The sequence below is a fragment of the Piliocolobus tephrosceles genome, chromosome 1 (assembly GCF_002776525.5).
Source record: "Piliocolobus tephrosceles isolate RC106 chromosome 1, ASM277652v3, whole genome shotgun sequence".
Classification (NCBI taxonomy): domain Eukaryota; kingdom Metazoa; phylum Chordata; class Mammalia; order Primates; family Cercopithecidae; genus Piliocolobus; species Piliocolobus tephrosceles.
Genome location: NC_045434.1, coordinates 89,044,159 through 89,066,398, shown reverse-complemented (window position 1 = coordinate 89,066,398; position 22,240 = coordinate 89,044,159). Strand labels below are relative to the sequence as shown.

Sequence of the window (22,240 nt, the reverse complement as noted above, 5' to 3'; positions counted from 1 at the left end):
GGGCCCCCCAACCCTGTTGAGAATAAGAGAAGGCTTAGGATATTTGAAGTCTCTTATCTGTAGAGCAACCACCATAGTACTAGGAGGAAAGCCAGAAGAGTCTTGACATTAAGGAAACTGGGGAGAAGAAAGTGTTTTAAAGAAAAGGGTGTGATCAAAATGTCATATGTTACAGGAAGGTGTCAAGCAACATAAGGACTTAGAAACAGGCCTTTAATTTAGCAACATTGATGAGAGCCATTTTGTTGGTTGGTAGGGTAGAAGTTAGATTTCAGCAGAACAAATGAATGAGAGGTAAGGAAATGAAGATGATGTATTTAAAGATGTTTATTTATAAAAAGGGAGGACCCCCAGGGTAGGTAAATCCGGAGGAAGAAGTGGCAAAGAAGAATTTCTTGTTGCTTTTGTTTGTTTACTTTATAAGATGAAAAGGTATGACTTCGTTTTAAAATACTACAAGAAGAGAGCCACTAGAGGAGAGTGAAAGGTATATAAGAGAGGATTCAAAATGGAGAATGTGTGCTTAATAGTCACATACATATGCACACAAACATATGCACCCTATTACGCTCATAGTCTCCTTTGCACAGTAGTGACTGCTGATCGTCTACCACAACTGTATTTCCAAATAGGGGCGTGGAAATTGTCTCTCAGCCTAAACTTGTTATCCTACTAAAGAAAATCATAGACATGGGTTCTATTTTTGAAGAACTTCAATACTAGGCAGACTGAATCCTCAAAATGGTCTCACCAGGAGACGTATCTGTATATACTGATGTTTTAAGTGGGAAAACAGCAAGATAAGTGCTATCATTTGTATTAAAAGGAGAAAAAAAAGAGGGCTGAGGTGGGAGGATCACTTGAGCCCAGGAGGTGGAGTCCAGCCTGGGCAACATGGTGAGACAACATTTCTACAAAAAGGAAAGGGAAAAAAGGGGGGGCCAGGCACAGTGGTGCACGCTTACAATCCCAACACTTTGGGAGGCCAAGGTGGGTAGATCACTTGAGCCCAAGAGTTGAAGACCAGCCTGGGCAACATGGTGACACCCAGTCTCTATAAAAAATACAAAAAGTAGCCGGGCATGGTGGCACATGCCTGTAGTCCCAGCTACTTGGGACGTGCAGTGAGCTGTGAACATGCCCCTGCATTCCAGCCTGGGCAACAGAGAGAGACCCTGTCTCAAAAAAAGGGGGGCGGGGCAGGTAATGTTTGGATATGAATGTATTTGTGATACAGTTACATGTGTAGACTGCCCACGAAAGCATCCTCAGGAAACTGGTAATAAGTCGTTTGTATGGAAGGGAACTGAGTGTCGGAGTTGAAAGCAAAGTTAGAAGAGTACAGAAAAAAAAGTACGACTTTACTATTTACATTGTCCTTTTTTAAAAAAAAGAATGTCCAGGAGAATGTCCAGTTGTCAGCAATGTAAAGATACAATACAAATAAAGGTTACATCACTCATTCAAATTGTTAAACAAGTCAGGAACGGATGATTTGAGAACTTAGTCATCCTGGACTAGAATCTACCATCTTTGTTTGAGATCATGGGAGGTGATGATTCTCAATGGTAGGTTTTGTGGTCATGTTGCATATTTCTTTCTTACTCTCTTAAATTATCAACAGAAAGGTGGGAAGAATGATATGGTTGACATTGATCTGCTTTCTCCTCAAAGAAGAAAATTTATTAGGAATTTTCTTTAAGGAATTTTGTCTCTTTTTTTCCCTCCCCCACTTCAGAAGAGAAATGTTTATCACTGCAACAAATGCCGGCTGCAGTTTCTCTTTGCCAAGGACAAAATTGAACACAAGCTTCAACACCATAAAACCTTCCGTAAACCCAAGCAGCTGGAGGGCTTGAAACCAGGCACCAAGGTAAAGAGTTTACCAGTGTCTTATAGGCTCAGGGAGGGAGGAATAGAGATTTTCAGTATTCTGAAATTCAGTGTGGGTTATGTCTCATTGTTACTTCCCTTGGTTCTCAGGTGACAATCCGGGCTTCCCGAGGGCAGCCACGAACTGTTCCTGTATCCTCTAATGATACACCTCCCAGCGCCTTGCAGGAGGCAGCACCGCTGACCTCCTCAATGGACCCTCTGCCTGTCTTCCTTTATCCCCCTGTCCAGCGCAGCATCCAGAAGAGAGCTGTTAGGAAAATGTCAGCACCTTCTTCTAAGTGCTGGGCGGGTGGGGACTGGGTGGGCAGGATTATTCCTGATACACAGTGCAATCTGGTAGCTTTTTAGCAGGGTTTGTTGTCTGAAAATCCTACATTTTGGGAACCCCTGAGGCAGTAATGAGAATTCTTTCTTCTTTCCCACAGGAGTGTCATGGGCCGGCAGACATGCCTGGAGTGCAGCTTCGAGATCCCAGACTTCCCTAATCATTTCCCTACTTACGTACACTGCTCTCTGTGTCGCTATAGCACCTGCTGCTCTCGAGCTTATGCCAACCACATGATCAAGTAAGTTGTTTTTTAACCAGTGTTTTAGCTTGAGAGTTTAGATTCTTTTTTTCTTCTTTTTTTTTTTTTTTGGAGACAGGGTCTCGCTCTGTCCCTCAGGCTGGAGTGCAATGGCACAATCTTGGCTCACTGTAACCTCTGCCTCCTGGGTTCAAGTGATTCTCCTGTTTCAGCCTCCCAAGTAGCTGGGATTACAGGTGTGCACCACCACACCTGGCTAATTTTTTTGTATTTTTAGTGGAGATGTGGTTTCACCATGTTGACCAAGCTGGTCTCAAACTCCTGAGCTCAGGTGATTCACCCGCCTCGGCCTCGTAAAGTGCTGGGATTATGGGCGTGAGCCACTGCACCTGGTCCCAGCCAGATTCTTGAGCACTCATTTCATTTTCTCCCCTGCTCCTAATATGTTTCCTCCTTCAACTCTTAGAGCTATTTGTTCTTCTCTCCTAGCAGAGTGAGAGGCTTTGTTTTTTTGGTTTTGATGATCTGTGCTCTAATTTCATAGGGCCAAGTAGCAGTAGTATTAGGTGGGAGGTTGTTAGAAAGGCTGACTCTCAGCCCCACCTGGGCCTACTGAATCAGAATGTGAATTTTAATAGATCCTCAGGTGACTTGTATGCATATTGAAGTTTAAGAAGCATGGTGACAAGAAAACTGGCTTAGGTTGAGATTAGGATGCGCTGAAGAAGCGTCTCTTTTGTTGGGGGGATTGTCACTGGCTGGTGATCTCTAGCTTAGCCACCAGAACTCCATAACTCATACCACTTCTTTGTCTTTCTCAGCAATCATGTTCCACGGAAGAGCCCCAAGTATTTGGCTTTGTTTAAAAATTCTGTGAGGTAAGAAAAAACTTACTGGCAGCATCTTAATTTTTCAGGTTTTTACGTTAATTAATTTTCAGATTTTTCATTATTTGGAGAGGTGGTTATGTGAATTAATTTCAGAAAAAGGAGAAAGTGGGAGGGCATTCCTTTTCTTTCTTAAGCCTCGAAGCTTAATGGTCTCAAGTGTCACTGCTGTATTTCTCTTACATATTCTCGATTATCTTTTTTAGTGGAATCAAGCTGGCCTGCACTTCGTGTACCTTTGTTACCTCTGTGGGTGATGCTATGGCCAAGCATTTGGTATTCAACCCCTCTCACAGATCCAGCAGCATCCTGCCACGGGGTAAGGAGGAGAGATGGGGATTAGTTGAGCAAGGGGAGGAAAAAAGATACAGGTTCGTACTGTATGCATCAGGAGCATGCCTACCTGGCCTCATTCATTCACCGTTGAGATGTACTGTACCAAATTGGAAACCTTCCGACCTAAAGTTTATGTAAAACTGGGAAAGTGGCCCGGCGCGGTGGCTCAAGCCTGTAATCCCAGCACTTTGGGAGGCCGAGACGGGCGGATCACGAGGCCAGGAGATCGAGACCATCCTGGCTAACACAGTGAAACCCCGTCTCTACTTAAAAAAAATACAAAAAAACTAGCCGGGCGAGGTGGCGGGCGCCTGTAGTCCCAGCTACTTGGGAGGCTGAGGCAGGAGAATGGCGTGAACCCAGGAGGCGGAGCTTGCAGTGAGCTGAGATCCGGCCACTGCACTCCAGCCTAGGCGACAGAGCGAGACTCCGTCTCAATTAAAAAAAAAAAAAAAAAAAAAAAAACTGGGAAACTTGGTCACTGTGAACAGTGTATTTTTATGTAGTAAGCTGAAATCCCAGGGCACTGTCTTTGGAGGGCTTATTTCTTCACTGAGCTAACTTTTTTTATTGTTTCATTTTCCATAGGACTCACTTGGATAGCTCACTCAAGGTAACAAAAACTCACTCACCTCACAATTTAATTTCTGGTTTGCAGTGTGTTTACTCTTTTTGTTACTATTATTATTATCTTATTATTATTTCAGTTTCCTTGTTGAACTGAGATTTTTCCTCTTCTCTTTGCTCCTCATCCCTGTAGGCATGGCCAGACTCGTGACCGAGTGCATGACCGGAACGTGAAGAATATGTACCCTCCTCCTTCCTTCCCCACTAACAAAGCTGCCACTGTGAAATCTGCGGGGGCCACCCCAGCTGAGCCTGAAGAGCTACCAACTCCCTTAGCCCCAGCACTCCCATCACCAGCCTCAACTGCAACCCCACCACCAACCCCCACTCACCCACAGCCTTTAGCCCTTCCACCATTGGCTACAGAGGGAGCTGAATGTCTGAATGTTGATGATCAGGATGAAGGGAGCCCAGTCACCCAGGAACCTGAGCCAGCATCAGGTGGTGGTGGTAGTGGGGTTGGCAAAAAGGAGCAGCTGTCTGTGAAGAAGCTTCGAGTAGTACTGTTTGCTCTATGCTGCAATACAGAACAGGCAGCTGAACACTTCCGAAATCCCCAGCGACGTATTCGGCGTTGGCTTCGACGTTTCCAGGCCTCCCAGGGGGAGAATCTAGAGGGCAAATATCTAAGCTTTGAGGCAGAAGAGAAACTGGCTGAGTGGGTGCTAACCCAGCGTGAACAACAGCTACCTGTAAATGAGGAGACCTTGTTCCAGAAGGCCACCAAAATAGGACGTTCTTTGGAAGGGGGGTTTAAGATCTCCTATGAGTGGGCTGTGCGTTTCATGCTGCGGCACCACCTGACTCCCCACGCCCGGCGAGCTGTGGCCCACACCCTACCTAAGGATGTGGCAGAGAATGCAGGACTCTTCATTGAATTTGTACAACGGCAGATTCACAACCAGGACTTACCCTTGTCTATGATTGTGGCTATTGACGAGATATCCTTGTTCCTGGATACAGAGGTGCTGAGCAGTGATGACCGAAAGGAGAATGCCCTGCAGACAGTGGGCACAGGGGAACCTTGGTGTGATGTAGTCCTGGCCATTCTGGCAGATGGCACTGTCCTTCCCACCCTGGTTTTCTACAGAGGGCAGATGGATCAGCCTGCTAACATGCCAGATTCCATATTGCTAGAGGCAAAGGAGAGTGGCTACAGTGATGATGAGATAATGGAGCTGTGGTCAACTCGAGTGTGGCAGAAGCACACAGCTTGCCAGCGCAGCAAAGGCATGCTTGTGATGGACTGTCATCGCACTCACTTGTCAGAGGAGGTACTGGCTATGCTTAGTGCCTCTAGCACTTTGCCTGCAGTGGTCCCAGCAGGGTGTAGCTCCAAAATTCAGCCATTAGATGTATGCATCAAAAGAACTGTCAAGAACTTCCTGCATAAAAAGTGGAAGGAACAGGCTCGGGAAATGGCAGATACTGCATGTGATTCTGATGTCCTGCTTCAGCTGGTGCTTGTCTGGCTGGGTGAAGTGCTAGGTGTCATTGGGGACTGTCCAGAGCTAGTTCAGCGCTCCTTCCTGGTGGCTAGTGTTCTGCCTGGCCCTGATGGCAACATTAACTCACCTACAAGAAATGCTGACATGCAGGAGGAGCTAATTGCCTCCCTAGAGGAGCAACTGAAGTTGAGTGGGGAACATTCTGAGTCTTCCACTCCACGACCCAGATCATCTCCTGAAGAGACAATTGAGCCTGAAAGCCTTCACCAGCTCTTTGAGGGTGAAAGTGAAACCGAGTCTTTCTATGGCTTTGAAGAAGCTGACCTAGATCTGATGGAGATTTGAGTGTTGGGGTCATGAGGGGGTGTGGAGTGGGGGTGGGAACATGTGAGGGAGGGTAAAGGGGCTTAGGGAAAAGGGGGCATACCAGGTGGGGTATTTGGTTTATATTTTTTAATTTTACACCACCACTCCCCCCTGAAGTTGACTTACACTTCCCTGTGGATTTGTGGATTAATTAGGAAAACCAATAGTAATCACGTCTGAGCCAAGGAGCTGGCCCATTGGTCATTCACTTCTGCTAAAAACAAGTTTTTGTGACTTTTTTTTTTTTTTTTTTTAAATTTAAATCACTGTGTTTGGTATTTTTCTGACAAAATTAAGAAAAAGAAAAAAAAATTTGTGGGCAAATGTTAAATTTTTTTGTTTCCCCTTTTACCTCGATTGTATCATAGTACTTCTGGGTTTTTTTGTTTCATTGTGTGGCCAATGTCTTTGGGCATGATGCTATCTAATCATTGTCAATGTGAGAACATTTCTGAAGATGGGAAAGACAAATTATGTAGCTCACAAACTGGTTTATTATATATATGGATAAAAAACTTTTTTCATTGTGGTCTTAACACTTTTATATAAAAATGAAAATGGAAAAGTCCCACTGAACTCTCTCTTCCTTCTCCTTTTCTTGCCTTTCCTCTCCAGAGATGTTGGTTTCTACAGCAACCCTAGATATAAAATTGTGGCTTTAAAAATGCATGAAACCACCTTTAATTATCCAGAATGAATAGATTTGTCTTTTCCTCACCACTTTCCCTCCAAAACATGACATAAACAATATTTTTTGCACTTGTGATCCTTGGCCCCTTTCCCCGTTCTCACACCATCCATCACTGTGGACAAAGGATCATATAGGTGTTACTAGCAAGCAAGAGGTACTGAGGTGATCAAACAGTTTTAGGGTGGAAGCCATTCCCAGTTTGAGTCTTCATCCTGTAAGCCCCCGGGGCAGTCCCTACTTTTGAACTTCATCCTGTTAAATGGCGAACATGCCTGTTTAAGGGATTGCCGGTCCTATAGTCAGGAGCTAATTGTTCAAGAAGTGTTGAACTTCAAAAAGACAAGACAGACCACTTGTTGAAATCCAGCATACTCTGTGGCTTTCCCCTATTTCTCTTAATACTTAGGGAAGAATCTGATAGGAAGAAGCGCACAGGGGTGTGCACAAAGAAAATGACATGAATCTTTATTTTTCACTGCCAGCTTCAAGGAAAAAATTTTTTCTACAATTTGCATGAGGGATTTTTTAAATTGTATGTACTCATGATTTTAAACCAAAACGTACTGTACCGTACAGAGAAAAGGAGCAAAAAACCAAGTCTTCTGTTTATCCTGAGACTTTTCAACAATGTTCCCCTCCTGTGAGCCAAGGAGGCAACCTGCACAAGCTTGTAAATGGTTCGTCTTTAAAATGTACATAAGTGGAACATTTAATAAAATGAGGGGAAATGGATTTATAAACTTGTTTTTTTTCTAGGTGACCCTGTTTAATAGGCTTTCACAGACTGGGAAATGCTCAAGATGTGATGGGCCTGGTGGTACAGGTGTGACATTTGTTACCACCCATTTCTCCCACCCCACCCTGCTTTTTTGTTTGTTTTTTCATCCCCCAGCACACTATAATATAGTGAACTGGAAAAGTCCCTTCCAGAAACAGCTTGGCCAGCTTTGTGAACCCTTGACATCTGAAAACAACTAAGGATCCATCTGGGCTTCTCTTCCCCAGCTTTTTGCCTGATGCCATTTTATTGACTATGGACTTTGAAGTCAGCCTTTGCCTTTGAGAAAGTTCAAGAACTGATTGGTCACTTCTATCTACAACAACCTAATCCTACTCTGGTAGTTTCTGCAGCAGCCACAGCCTTAGCAGAGCTGGGGTTCCTGTCCTCTGCACACGATTGACTTTCTTGATGGGTAATTTTTTTTTTAAGATCATAATACCAACAGTGGATCAGCTGGGTTTTGGCCAGGAAGTTGTCTTTGTGGACTCTGCCTGCATGGCTTAGTAGTAGAAGGAAAATTTTTTTTGGTTTTGTTTTTTATAATTCAGTTTAATCAATAAACATGTATTTATTGACTATTTTCTGTGTTGAGACTGAATGTTTGGAGGTTTCAGGTTGAAAGCTCAATTGTTTTCTTTTGCTTTACAAGTTTGTTGTTACGAACAATGCAAGTGGAGGGATGGTTTTTCCTTCAGTTCTCTCACTAAATTTCTATACTTTGAATTTGCTGCCTATATTTTCTTTCTCAAGAAGTTTGAAGAGGATATGTGTCAGAGTCACCTACAGTGTTCATTTTAAAAATTCAGGCTGGGCATGATGGCTCATGCCAGTAATCCCAGCACTTGGGAGGCTGAGGCAGGAGGTTGCTTGAGCCCAGAAATTAAAGGCTGCAGTAAGCTATGATCATGCCACTGCACTCCAGTCTGGGCAGCAGAATGAGAATTTTGTCTGTAAAATATTCAGGTTTAGAACCATTCCAGGGATGGCTGATGTCACAGCTGACTTGAGGGTAACCTGAGGCAGAACAGCTCTACTAGATTATATTTAAAGTGGTATTTTAATGAAAATCACAGCCAACATTAAGAAATCTGTATTCTTTGATAATCCAGTGTAGTGAGGGAAGATTTGGGAGGAGAATTTGAACACAAAAAGCCAGTTAGCACACAAAAATTAAGTCGCTTCTACAGGAAGTTCTGCTGCTAATACAGCTTCAAATGACGCTAGTGTGTCTTTCTGTATCGTGCAGAGAATTCTTGATGTGCTGCAAGATCCTAAGGGTTCTCCAACCAAGGAGGGAGATGGCACATAGCAGTACTCAGCAGTTTTGCACTTGGTGTGACCCAGTCAGACAAAAACCACTCAGCAAGCATTTTGAAGAATTTATTTACTTCACAAAAGAAGAGTCTTGTCTTTGAACCAGCCAAGTTCAAAGTTAAAAGTAGGGTATAACTTCAGTTCTGGATAATGCATCTACCGTATTTCATTCAAAGCCACTAAAAAAGGAAGAGAGAATAATAAAATTGTGAAGCATAAAGGGATCAATTCCTAAAAAGAGCCGTACCGTCCAACCAAAACCCTCTCCACCCATTTTCCTGGGTGAGTCTCCCGGAAAAGCCCAACTTAGTGTAAGCCAAAGACCTCCCAAATCTGTCACCAATTTTTTTCCTATTACTAACCTGATCATGTGGGCAATATCCCAGTTGGTCTCTGCAGACAATGGTCCCTCTATTTCAACACCTTTTTCAGTTACAGTGGCGATTTGAAACTGGAAAAAAGCAGAGCATTCAATAATGCCCACCCCTTAAGTCCTTAAATGAAAGGTCAAGTGGAGGTGTTCCCCAGGGTGAAAATAGGAGTTAGACAAGTGAGGCAAACTGTTCTTCAAAGCATAGAGACCCAGGGATTGCAAGGATTCAGAGCCCACCAATTAGGTTCCCAGCACATCCCTCACCCGGTTGTAGGAACGGGCATCTCGGTAGTACAGCACTCGCATGCAGCGTTCTACTAGGTTACGGGCCTCGGTCTGGCTTAGCACTGGCTGCTTCTCCAGAACTTCTCGCAGCAGAGGCTAGGGAGATTGGGGGAAACCATGGTAGATATTGGGCTGAATAACAGACTAGTTGTCTCAAATCTATGGTATAAAAAGCATGAGAGTGAAAAGATGACATTCTGCCTCATGCCTCACCAGAATGAACTCTTACTAATAAGCTAAGAGCCACTTCAAGAGGAAGTTCTAGGGTGTCCTCTCTTTGCATGTCTACTGACTCCCAGACATGCCATCTTGTCACTGGAATCAGTGTCAACACCTACAGCCCCCAGACTACAAAGAAAACCATCTGCCCAGTAATAGGGATCCCAGCCCATCCCTCATATCAGAATTTCAGGAGAAAAGGAGACAACCACTAATCTATTTCCTTTTGTCTTCCCTTTTCCCCACCTCTAGACTCACTACTTACCTGAGCCAAGTATGCACCATAACCAGTGGCCAGCGAAGGGGCTTCATAGGCTACACCAAGCATGTCCACATAACCAAGGAAGCTAACAGGACACAATGGATCAAAACTCATTTCACCTTAGGTTCATCTTAGCTGAAGAAGGGGACCATGGGGTCTGAGTTAAAGTGGGATTCACTTGGGGAGAAGAGACAGAAGAGATACTACACAGGTACTAGGTTGGGTGGTAAAGGAAATAAGTTATTTGTATTCATATGAACCTCTCTCCATCAGCATAGCCTCCGATGACCATGGTATTCCACAAAGGGTTCATCTTGGAGCGCCGGCTGTACATGGCCCTGGTCAGCCATGAATGAATAGCTCTAGGACTATAGCTGTGTCCATCTCCCAGAAGCTCCTCATCAATCCTTAAAAGGAATTGGTTGTGAGAAAAGGGAGAGAATTAAGTCGGGGTCTCCACCCATCCCCAAAAGAAGTTAAGCACACCTTCCCCCATTTTATACCTCCTAATGCCAAAAACTTTATTGCAAACACTCTTAGATCGCCCACCTCCAACAACTGTCCCAGTTCCCCGCTGCAACATCAAGTCCCCCCATTCCATCCAAGGGAATAAAAAACAGAGGACTCCCCTCTCTACTTGGGAACCACTCTCCTGTTCTCTGGATGACTTACACCATCTGGCCGAGAACTTGCTTCAAATACTGGAAATCAGCATAGTCCCCAGAGGCACCCAGCATGGTACTGTTGTTGACTCGCATGATGCGAGATATGTTGCGGAAACGAGCCAAGGAGCCGTAGGATCCCAGCATGTCTGCGGCAATCACCACTCCGCCCTCGAACTTAACGCCGAGAACTGAGGTCCCGGTCACCATGGGGTTCCTAAAGAGTGAGAAAGGTGGGAGCCGAGCGGGGGGATGGCCTACGCCCTCTTTCAGCGCACTGAGCTCCGCTTCTGATTTTCTACAATTCCTTCCAATTATTCTGCATTCTCCAGGACTCTGCGCCCCGAGCTCCCCTGCCGTTCGCCCCGCCGGGGTCCCCGCCTCACCTCCCCGGGCTCTCAAAACCGGCCCGCAGCACCAGGCCCTATGGTCCCTCCCCCTATGCAAGTGAAAGCGCCGAGAACTTACTGGGTCCGTGTGATTGGACCTCTGTAAAGTGCAGACGCTGGATCCATGAAGGAATCGGGAGTGGACGGAATGCGGTAAAACTGTCCTGGGGCCGGACCCCCCGCCCAAAGTCCGGACCGCGACCCCAAAAACGCTTCCATCTTAGTCACAGTAGCAGAAAAAATGAAAGCGCTTGCGCCAACGGAAGCGGAAGTGATCCTTCAGTGTCACTTCTTTCTTTTTCCTGTAGGCGAGTTCCAGCAGCCATGTTGATGAGGTTGCAGTTGAACGTGCCGTAATCCTAGGTGGCGACCGAGAGAGGGAGTTGAAATTGCCCAACTTCGCTTCACATCGCATCTCCGTGGAGTTTGGACCAGATCACAGCGTTCTAACACACGATTCAAGGAGGAGGGAGGCATGAAGGTGGGGTGGGGAGGTGACCACTTAAAAGACGCTGATCACAATTTTTTTTTTTTTGAGACGGAGTCTCGCTCTGTCCCCCAGGCTGGCGTGCAGTGGCGCGATCTCGGCTCACTGCAACCTCCGCCTCCCAGGTTCAAGCGATTCTCGTGCCTTAGCCTCCCCAGTAGCTGAGATTACAGGCATGAGCCACCACGCCCGGCTAATTTTTTGTATTGTTAGTAGAGAGGGGATTTCACCATGTTGGCCGGGCTGGTCTCGAACTCCGGATCTCAGGTGATCCGCCCGCCTCGGACTCCCAAAGTGCTGGGATTACAGGAGTAAGCCGCCTCGCCCGGCCGAGAAATCACAGTTCTCATGTTCCTTTTGGATCATTATCAAAAAGCCCACATGAAAATATCAGTGGACATGGGATCTCTTACATCTGTACTCCTCAGAGCAGCCCCAAGTGGCAGGCATTTTTCGACCCATTTCGTAAATGGGAAACTGAGGCTTGCGGTGTAGTGATTTACTCAGTCACACAGCCGATAACGGTAGAACTGAATCTTGAAGTCAGAATAAAAAAGGAAATCAGGGCCCGGTGCGGTGGCTCATGCCTGTAATCCCAGAACTTTGGGAGGCCAAGACGGGAGAATCACTTGAACCCAGGAATTCAAGACCAGCCTCGGCAACATGGTGAGACCTCATCTCTACAAAAACCAAAAACAAACAAAAAAAAGTACCCAGGCGTGGTGGTGCACGCCTGTAATTCCAGCTACTTGGGAGGGTGAGGTGGGAGAATTGCCTGAACCCAAGGGAGGTTGCAGTGAGCTGAGGTTGCCCCACTGCACTCCAGCCTGGGCAACAGAGCGAGACCCTGTCTCAAAAAAAGAAAAAAAAGTATTAATGTATACTCTTGTGTATACCCTGTGGGGTGTGATAGCTCGGGTGGATCAAGCACTCTCTGTGGGACCTTGGACAAGTCTGAAAGTTTCCTTATTGTCAAGGGCCCTTGCGTACCTCTAAAGAAGCAGAAAACTTCCACTAAAAGTGTAGGGGTGAAACTAAATTCCAGAGGTTTCCTTCTCAATGTAACTCCATAGCAGGGGCTGGAAACAGTGTCTTGAATCAAATTGGTGAACTTTGTCAAAGATAAACAAAGCCAAACAATAAAGTGGAAAGGACAGATTTCAGTCAGTAGTAACTACTGCAATAAGGAAAAAGAGTTCAGCATGAACTGAACTCGACTGCAATTTGTATACAAGTAATCAATATTTTATAGGGAAAACGAGGTTAGGGGACGGTGAGACAGAGGGTCATTAGAGTCGGGGAAGTGAACATTTACAGAATTAGTCAACGTAAATGTGCTTAGGTCAGTGATGTCTGCTAGCTGGCAGTTATGGAAGTTAGGATTCCATCCTCCCACAGAGACTAGTGAGGATACTATCCTCAACACTGTCCTTACGTGTCTTTTGTTTGTTTTTTGAGACAAGGTCTGGCTCTGTCACCCAGGCTGGAGTGCAGTGGCGTGATCTCAGCTCACTGCGACCTATGCCTCCCTGGCTCCAGTGATCTTCCATCTGCAACCTCTCGAGTAGCTGAGGACTACAGGCACCACAACCAGCTAAATTTTGTTGTTGTTGTTGTTGTTGTTTCTTTTTTTGAGAGGGAGTCTCGCTCTGTTGCCCAGGCTGGAGTGCAGTGGCACGATCTCAACTCACAGCAACTTCCACCTCCCTGGTTCAAGCGATTCTCCAGCCTCAGCCTCCTCAGTAGCTGGGGTTACAGGTATGCACAACCATGCCCAGCTAATTTTTTTTTTTTTTTTTTTGTATTTTTAATAGAGAGGGGGTTTCATCACATTGGCCAGATTGGTCTCGAACTCCTGACCTCAGGTAATCCTATCACCCCAGCCTCCCAAAGTGCTGGGATTACAGGTGTGAGACACCATCACCAGCCTAATTTTTGTATTTTTTTTTTTTGTAGAGATCGGGGGGGATCTCACCATGTTGCCCAGGCTGGTTTCAAACCCCTGAGCTCAAGAAATCTGCCCACCTCAGGCTGGGCGCGGTAGTTCATGCCTGTAATCCCAGGACTTTGGGAGGCTTAGATGGGTGGATCACCTGAGGTCAGGGGTTCGAGACCAGCATGGCCAACGTGGTGAAACCCCGTCTCTACAAAAAATACAAAAATTAGCCAGGTGTGGTGGCACACGCCTGTAATCCCAGCTACTCGGGAGACTGAGGCAAGAGATTTGTTTGAACCCAGGAGACAGAGGTTGCAGTGAGACAAGATTGCGCCACTGCACTCCAGCCTGAGCAACAGAGCTAACGAAACACCATCTCAAAAAAAGAGAAGAAAGGAAAGACAGAGAAAAAAAGGAAGAAAGGAGAAAAAAAGAGAGAAAGGAAGGAAGGAAAGGAGGAAGGAAGGAAGGAAGGGAGGGAGGGAGGGAGGGAAAGAAGGAAGGAAGCTGCCCTTATTTTGGCAACTTTGAGTTTTCTCAGGCAGACACTTTAAGGCGGGAGAGGGTCACCTCAGGGATGTGACCCTGAGCTTTTAGAAGCTATGTTACCCGTGGGGTAATATAGCTATATATTTTATCTATATATAAAATATTTAAATGAGAGGATCCAGAGCCATCCAGCCTGAGAGTAGGATGTCAGAGAAAGCAAACTGCTAACTACTGATGATGCAATATTCGAAAGGTGAGAACAAGACACAAGACATCTTGGCTCACTGCAACCTCCACCACCCAGGTTCAAGCAATTCTCCTCCCTCCGCCTCCTGAGTAGCGGGGATTATAGGCGCCCGCTATCATGCCTGGCTAATTTTTGTATTTTTGGTAGAGATGGAGTTTCACCATGTTAGCCAAGCTGGTCTCGAACTCCTGACTTCAGGTGGTCTGCCCACCTCAGGTCCCAAAGTGCTGAGATCACAGGCGTGAGCCAACGTGCTCAGCCTGCTACTCCACTTCTTAAGAGAATGGGATTTGAACCTTCAACTCCAATACAGTTAAGGATTCTTTCTTGACTTACTCAAGGTCTGTCCCAAGGGACTAGAACACAAAGATGAGAAAGAAAACATATCCAATGTATCCATGGCTGCGCTAGTATATGGGTCTGCCTTGAGGATCCCCTGAGGATTTTTGAAGTTTTATATCCTCTGTAATTCAATTCTGTAACACCTCTCATAGCATTCGTCATAACTTGGAAGACTGTCTGCCTTACTAAGCTAAAAGTTCCATAAAGGCAGGAACTGAGTCTGTTTTGCAAAGTGTCCTTTGATGCACAAAAGCTTTTAATTTTGATGTAGTCCTATTTATTTTCTTTTCTTGTCCTGACTTTGGTGTCATTTCCAGAAATCATTGCCAAATGCAATGTCATGAAGCTTTTCCCCTGTTCTAAGAGTTCAGTTTTAGTTCTTAGTTTAAATCTTTGATTCATTTTGAATTAATGTTTGTATTGCTGTAACTTCATTCTTTTGCACATGGATATCCAGTTTTCCCACTACTGTTTATTGAAAAGACTCTACTTTCCCCATTGAATGGTCTTGGCACCCTTGCCAAAACTCATTTGAGGCTGGGTGTGGTGGCTCACATCTGTATTTCCAGCACTTTGGGAGGCCAAAGTAGGAGGATTTCTTGGGCTCAAGAGTTCAAGACCAGCCTGGGCAATATAATGAGATCCTATATCTACAAAAACATTAAAAATTAGCCAGGTATGGTGGCATGTGCCTATAGTCCCAGCTACTTGGGAGGCTGAGGCAGGAGGATTGCATGAGCCCAGGAGTTCAAGGCCACAATAAGCTATGATTGCACCACTGCACTCCAGCCTGGGCAACAGAGTGAGACCCTGTCTCAAAAAAAAAGCCCAAAACTCATTTGATCATGTATGTGAATGTTTATTTCTGGGCTCTCTATTCTATTGGTCTGTCTGTTTTTTTTTTTTTTTTTTTGAGACTGAGTCTCGCTCTGTCACCCAGGCTTGAGTGCAGTGGCATGATCTCGGCTCACTGCAAGCTCTGCCTCCCAGGGTTCACACCATTCTCCTGCCTCAGCCTCCTGAGTAGCTGGCACTACAGGCACCTGCCACCACGCCCAGCTAATTTTTTGTATTTTTTAGTAGAGACGGAGTTTCACCGTGTTAGCCAGGATGGTCTTGATCTCCTGATCTCATGATTTGCCCACCTCGGCCTCCCAGAATTCTGGGATTACAGGCGTGAACCACTGCACCTGGCCAGTATGTCTATCTTTATGACAATACCACACTGCTTTGATTAATGTAGCTTTGTCATAAGTTTTGAAATCAGGAAATATGAGACCTATAACTTTGTTCCTCTTCAAGATTGTTTTGGTAAAAGTGTTTTTCTTAAACTTTTATTTTTGTAGCATTTATCCTTTGGCACAGGTTGATAGTTACTTTCTTTTGGAACTTTAAATGTGTTATTTCATTGTCTCCTGGTTGCCACTGGTTTTTTGTTTGTTTGTTTGTTTTTTGGTTTTTTGTTTTGTTTTGTTTTTTGAGACAGAGTCTTACTCTGTTGCCCAGGCTGGAGTGCAGTGGTGCAATCTCAGCTTACTGCAACCTGTACCTCCTGAGTTCAAGCGATTCTCCTGCCTCAGCCTCCCAAGTAGCTGGCTTTACAGGTATGTGCCACCATGCCCAGCTGATTTTTGTATTTTTAGTAGAGATGGGTTTTCATAATGTTGGCCAGACTGGTCTCAAACTCCTGACCTCAGGTGATCTGCCTGCCTCAATCTCCCAAAGTACTAGGACTACAGGTGTGAGCCATTGCACCCAGCCAACTTCCATTGTTTTTGTTGAAAATTTACCTGTTAGTCATATTGTTGTTTCTTTGAAGGTAATGTGGCTTTTTTCCCTCTGACTTCAAGATGTTTAACATAGTTTTGTGTGTGTTTGTTTGTTTGTGTTTGTTTTGAGATGGAGTTTTGCTCTGTTGCCCAGGCTGGAGTGCAATGACATGATTTTGGCTCACTGCAACCTCTGCCTCCCGGGTTCAAGCAAACTTGCAAAGAGATTCTCCTGCCTCAGCCTCCCCAGGTAGCTGGGATTACAGGCTCACATGCCACCAGTCATGTGAAAAACTGACTAATTTTTGTATTTTTAGTAGAGGTGGGGTTTCACCATGTTGGCCAGGCTTATCTTGAACTCCTGACCTCAAGTAATCCACCTGCCTCAGCCTCCCAAAGTGCTGGGATTATGAGCGTGAGCCACCACGCCTGGCCAGTGTTTAATAGTATTACCAGTATATTCTTAGGAATGGTTTTGTTTGTATCTGCCCTGCTTGGGTTTGCTAAGCTTCTTGACTCTGTGGGTTGATATCTTTCATCAGTTTGGAAAATGATCTGGCCTCAGGGGCTATAAAAGGAAGATAAGAAAGAAAACATGTCCAGCTTATCCATGGCTGCACTACTGTTTTTATCTCTTCCAATATTGCTTTTGCCCAATATTCTCTCTTCTCTCCTTTTGAGACTCCAATTGTATGTATGCTAGATATTTTAGCTTACCCCTAATCTTTCTCCCTTCTTTTTCTTTTTTATTCTTTTTTTAAATCGCTGTCCTTCAGTTTGAGTATTTTCTACTGATCCATCTTCAAGTTCACTAACCCTATGTTCTGCTGTACCCAATCTGCTGTTAAACCTGTACACTGAGTTCTTAATTTCAGATTTTTTTCAGTTTTAATACGTTCATTTGACTTTTTTATAGATTCCATTTCTTTTTAAATGATCCATATTTTCATCTATATATTCATAATTTTCTCTATTTTCCTTACATGTTAATAGTAGTTATTTTACATTCTTGAATGCTAACTCTAGTATCTGGATCATCTGTTGGTCTACTTCTATTATCTTTTTTTTTTTTTATTTTGGTCACGTTTGGTCACGTTTACTTTTCTCTTTACAAGTTTTACCTAAATGTAGAGGAGTCATATCATACTATCTTCTACCAGAGAGAGTTTTCCCTTTTTTCTTTTTTTTTTTTTTTGAGATGGAGTCTCGCTCTATCGCCCAGGCTGGAGTGCAGTGCCACGATGTCGGCTCACTGCAAACTCCGCCTCCTGGGTTCACGCCATTCTCCTGGCTCAATTTTTTGTATTTTTAGTAGAGACGTGGTTTCACTGTGTTAGCCAGGATGGTCTCGATCTCCTGACCTTGTGATCCGCCCGCCTCGGCCTCCCAAAGTGCTGGGATTACAGGCGTGAGCCACCGTGCCCGGCCTCTTTTTTCTATTAGGCAGATAGAGTAAGGATTTGATCACTTCAATTCAATCTGGGATTAGACTGTGTCAGGACTGGGTTGCTGTTTCAGCCTGATTCACCCCCCTTCTCACAACCTTTTATTGTTGTTTTGCTCTGTTACCCACACTAGAGTGCAGTGGTGCAATCATGGCTCACTGAAACCTCTACCTCCTGGGCTCAGGTGATCCTCCCACCTCAGCCTCCCAAGTAGCTGGGACCACAGGTGCGTGCCACCATGCCTGGCTAATTTTTCTTTTCTTTTTCTTTTTTTTTTTTTTTAAGAGGTGGGGGTCTTACTATGTTGCCCAGGCTGGTTTCGAACTCCTGAACTCATGCCATCCATCCACCTCAGCCTCCCGAAGTGCTGGGATTACAGGTGTGAGCTACTGCACCCGGCCTCTCACAACCTTTGATTGAAAACTGGACAGGTGTTCATCCTCTCTGCCCTGAAATACGGAATGATATTGAGCTAGCTCTCCAGGCTTCTACTTCATGCAGACTCAAAATCTGGCAAATATCTTGAGGAGGAGAAGACCAGTTGAGTAATTGAGGCTCTTTTCCCTGCTCTGCCTCAGCAGATCTACTTTTTAAAATCAGTAATTACAGACCATAGGCGATTCAGTCTGCCTTTTAGGAGTTTTTAGCCTGACTCTCCAGGCTCCTGCACATTCCCAGTGTTCAGCAAATATTCCATAGGTAAAACTGGCTATAGTTAGAGGCCCCCTAAGTTTCCAAGTTGCTTTGCATGACCACCAGAAACTTTTGGTGGTCTTCCCAAGGAGAGGCATTCTGTCTAGGTTAAACTCAATCCTAAACATATACTCAACTCACCTCAGAAAAATTCTCTCCTCTCTGAAATTTTAGTTCATCTAGTCCTCATTCCTTCCTCAGCCCTTTGGTGACATTGTTTAAAATAAGGTCAGGCACAGCACTTTCTGATATAATCACCCCTATAATCCCAGCACTTTCTGAGGCCAAGGCTGGCAGTTCACTTGATCCCAGCAGTTCAAGTTCAAGGCCAACATAATGGGACCCTATCTCTACAAAAAAAAAATTTTAATTAGCCAGACCTGGTGCTGTGCGCCTGTAGTCCCAGCTACTCAGGAGACTGAGGTGAGAGGATGGCCTGCACTCAGGATGCCGAGGCTGCAGTGAGCCATGATGGTGCCATTGCATTCCAGCCTAGGTGGCAGAGCAAGACTCTGTATCAAAAATAAGGAATAAAAATAAGGCCAGACGTGATGACTCACACCTCTAATCCCAGCACTTTGGGAGGCCAAGGAGGGCATATCATGAGGTTGAAAGATCGAGACCATCCTGGCCAACATGGTGCAAACACGTCTCTATTAAAAATACAAAAATTGCCGGGCACAGTGGCTCAAGCCTGTAATCCCAGCACTTTGGGAGGCCGAGGCAGGCGGATCACGAGGTCAGGAGATCGAGACCATCTTGGCTAACACGGTGAAACCCCGTCTCTACTAAAAATACAAAAAATTAGCCGGGCATGGTGGCGGGTGCCTGTAGTCCCAGCTACTCGGAGGCTGAGGCAGAAGAATGGCATGAACCCGGGAGGCGGAGCTTGCAGTGAGCCGAGATCGCGCCACTGCACTCCAGCCTGGGTGACACAGCCAGACTCCGTCTCAAAAAAAAAAAAAAAAAACAAAAATTAGCGGGCATGATGGTGGGCACTTGTAATCCCAGCAACTCAGGAGGCTGAGGCAGGAGAATTGCTGGAACCTGAGAGGTGGAGGTTGCAGTGAGCAGAGATCATGCCACTGCACTCCAATGTGGCAACAGAGTGAAACTCCGTCTCAAAATAAAAAATAAATAAATAAAAATAATAAAGTTGAAAAGAATAAACACACGTTTATTAAATAATAACGTTCAGAACACGTTATTCCCCTGAACCACTAGGCCTGGCCCACCCCCTGCTGAGCACCTGTCATACTGGGAAAGCTCACAACCAGGAATGTCCGGAAGATCAACAGTTTACACATCCAGTTCTGTGCCCTCTGTTCCTCTGATGTTCCACCTTCAAGGGTTCACTGAACTGTGTAACTCCGAAGTTCTGGAATAGGGAGAGGAAATTTTGTGCTCAACCTCCACACCTTTCTCTGACCAGTGAACCTGTCTGATGATGGATATTCAGATTTCTCCCTAATCTGTGCTAAATCAAACAAAATCAGAGACGGGCAATTAGAAGGGCAGTTCCAACATGCTTCCTGCCAAGATTACGCTCCAGAATCATTGTCCTTTAGTCAGGGTAGATTAGAGTCAACCTTTACACCTCTAGGCAAAGGTCACTGAGGTTTGAAGCAATGTTTAAGGCCTTGCGCTCTGGCTCATGCCTATAATCTCAGCACTTTGGGAGGCCAAGGCAGGCGGATCGCCTGAGGTCAGGAGTTCAAAACCAGCCTGGCCAACATGATGAAATCTCGTCTCTACTAAAAATACAAAAATTAGCTGGGCGTGGTGGCAGGTGACTGTAATCCCAGCTACTTGGTAGGCTGAGGCAGGAGAATCGCTTGAACCTAGGAGTTGGAGGTTGCAGTGAGCTAACACCATTGCACTCCACCCTGGTGAGAGAGCAAGACTCCATCTCGGAAAAAAAAAAAAAAAAAGAAAAGAAAAGGAAAACAACTTGATAGCACCTAATAAAACTGAAAACTATACATGCTAAATTACCCAATAAACCTATAACATAGAGACACTCACATGTACACGTTAGGAAATAGATTCAAGAATTTTCATCACAGCATTGTTTGTAATAGCAAAAAAATAGAAACAGTCTAAATGCTCATCAAGGGGGGAGTAGATAAAATGCAGTATATTATTACAAAAGAGTACTACAAGGTAGCTTAAAGGAAAGAGCCTAATATATCACATTGTTGAGTGAACCAGATAAACCACAGAATGACATATATGATATGGTACCATTTGTGCTAATTTAAACACACAAAACAACACTAAGGATGTGTGTGTGCGCGTGTGTGTGTGTGTGCGCGCACAAGCATATGTGTAAAATTGGCTCATGGTGGCAGTTGAAAATGAGTTTTGTATAGTCTTACTTATAATGACACTCTGGGAAAAAACAAAGGAACTTCTGAAACATTTTCCAGCAGTAAAAAATAAACGAAAGTGGCTAGGCGCAGTGGCTCATGCCTGTAATCCCAGCACTTTGGGAGGCCAAGGCTGGTGGATCAAAAGGTCAGGAGATTGAAACCATCCTGGCTAACACGGTGAAACCCCATCTCTACTAAAAACACAAAAAATTAGCCGGGCATAGTGGCGGGCGCCTGTAGTCCCAGCTACTCGGGAGGCTGAGGCAGGAGAATGGCGTAAACCCGCCCGCGAGATGACGGGCGCCTGTAGTCCCAGCTACTCCAGAGGCTGAGGCAGGAGAATGGTGTGAACCTGGGAGGCGGAGCTTGCAGTGAACAGAGATCCGGCCACTGCACTCCAGCCTGGGCGACAGAGCGAGACTCAGTCTCTAAATAAATAAATATGAAACCTGCCAATTATAATGGAATTAAAGCAGGAAGTAGGCTTTCCTGGGGAAAGGGGAGGAAGAGAGTAAGTTGGTCCCTGGAGAGGGAAACGGTGGGTTGGGAGAGGTTATAATACGATTTTAGATTTTAGCATTACTGTAATTTTTTTTTTTTTTGGCAGATGAATTCTCACTATGTCGCCCAAGCTGGAGAGCAGTGGCTATTCACAGGCAAGATCATTATGCAACTACATATGGCTTTGAGACTTTGAGAGAGACTTGGTTTGGAAGAAAGTACAAGGAGAGAATAGGAATTTCTACCTGGTAATCCAGATAATTCTTTTGGCTCTTATTCAAGACCACCAAGGTGGTACTCTATGAGGCTGCAGGGACCACAGCATTACTGGGCTTGGGGTGCTGCTTAATGTAGAGACAGCTTAGATGACAACACCCAAGTCCCTTCAAATACCTGGAAAGCCTTCCCAAGAAGGATAGGTACAGCCAGGCGCAGTAGCTCATGACTGTAATCCCAGTACTTTGGGAGCCTGAAGTGGACAGATCACATGGTCAGGAGTTCAAGACCACCCTGGCCAACATAGTGAAACCCCATCTCTACTAAAAATCCAAAAAAAAATTTAGCCAGGCGTGGTGGCAGTTGCCTGTAGTCCCAGCTACTTGGGAAGCTGAGGCAGGAGAATTGCTTGAACCCAGAAGGTGGAGGTTGCAGTGAGCCGAGATTGCACCACTGCACTCCAGCCTGGGCTACACAGCAAGACTTTGTCTCAAAATAATAATAATAATAATAATAGTAATAATAAGCTTGGAGTGATGGCTCATGCCTGTAATTCCAGTACTTTGGGAGGCCAAGGCGGGCAGATCACCTGAGATCAGGAGTTCGAGACCAGCCTGGCCAACATGGTGAAATCCTGTCTCTACAAAAATTAGCCGGGCATGGTGGCAGGTGACTGTAAT

The 22,240-nt window shown here is 45.1% G+C and overlaps 2 protein-coding genes across 7 annotated transcripts in view; one reads left to right on the top strand and one right to left on the bottom strand.

Moving 5' to 3' along the window:
* POGZ (pogo transposable element derived with ZNF domain) overlaps positions 1-8,139 on the top strand; it is a 57,686-nt gene extending 49,547 nt beyond the window's left edge. For 2 of the 6 annotated variants that reach the window (XM_023213715.3, XM_023213719.3), the window contains 7 exons: positions 1,739-1,873; positions 1,984-2,156; positions 2,322-2,462; positions 3,245-3,301; positions 3,517-3,629; positions 4,235-4,259; positions 4,407-8,139. In XM_023213715.3, coding sequence (XP_023069483.1) covers positions 1,739-1,873; positions 1,984-2,156; positions 2,322-2,462; positions 3,245-3,301; positions 3,517-3,629; positions 4,235-4,259; positions 4,407-6,066 — 2,304 coding nt within the window. In that variant the 3' untranslated portion in view covers positions 6,067-8,139. The remainder of the gene's footprint in view (positions 1-1,738; positions 1,874-1,983; positions 2,157-2,321; positions 2,463-3,244; positions 3,302-3,516; positions 3,630-4,234; positions 4,260-4,406) is intronic. The other 4 variants (XM_023213721.3, XM_023213718.3, XM_023213717.1 and 1 more) reach the window with 2 other exon arrangements.
* Positions 8,140-8,923: 784 nt separating this feature from the next.
* Positions 8,924-11,330, bottom strand: PSMB4 (proteasome 20S subunit beta 4). The gene is made up of 7 exons (XM_023213714.1): positions 11,143-11,330; positions 10,685-10,891; positions 10,273-10,419; positions 10,016-10,097; positions 9,511-9,627; positions 9,236-9,324; positions 8,924-9,052 (listed from the first exon to the last, which is right to left on the bottom strand). The coding sequence occupies exons 1-7, from the start codon at positions 11,280-11,282 to the stop codon at positions 9,040-9,042; spliced, it is 795 nt and encodes a 264-aa protein (XP_023069482.1). The 5' UTR covers positions 11,283-11,330; the 3' UTR covers positions 8,924-9,039.
* Positions 11,331-22,240: the final 10,910 nt, after the last annotated feature.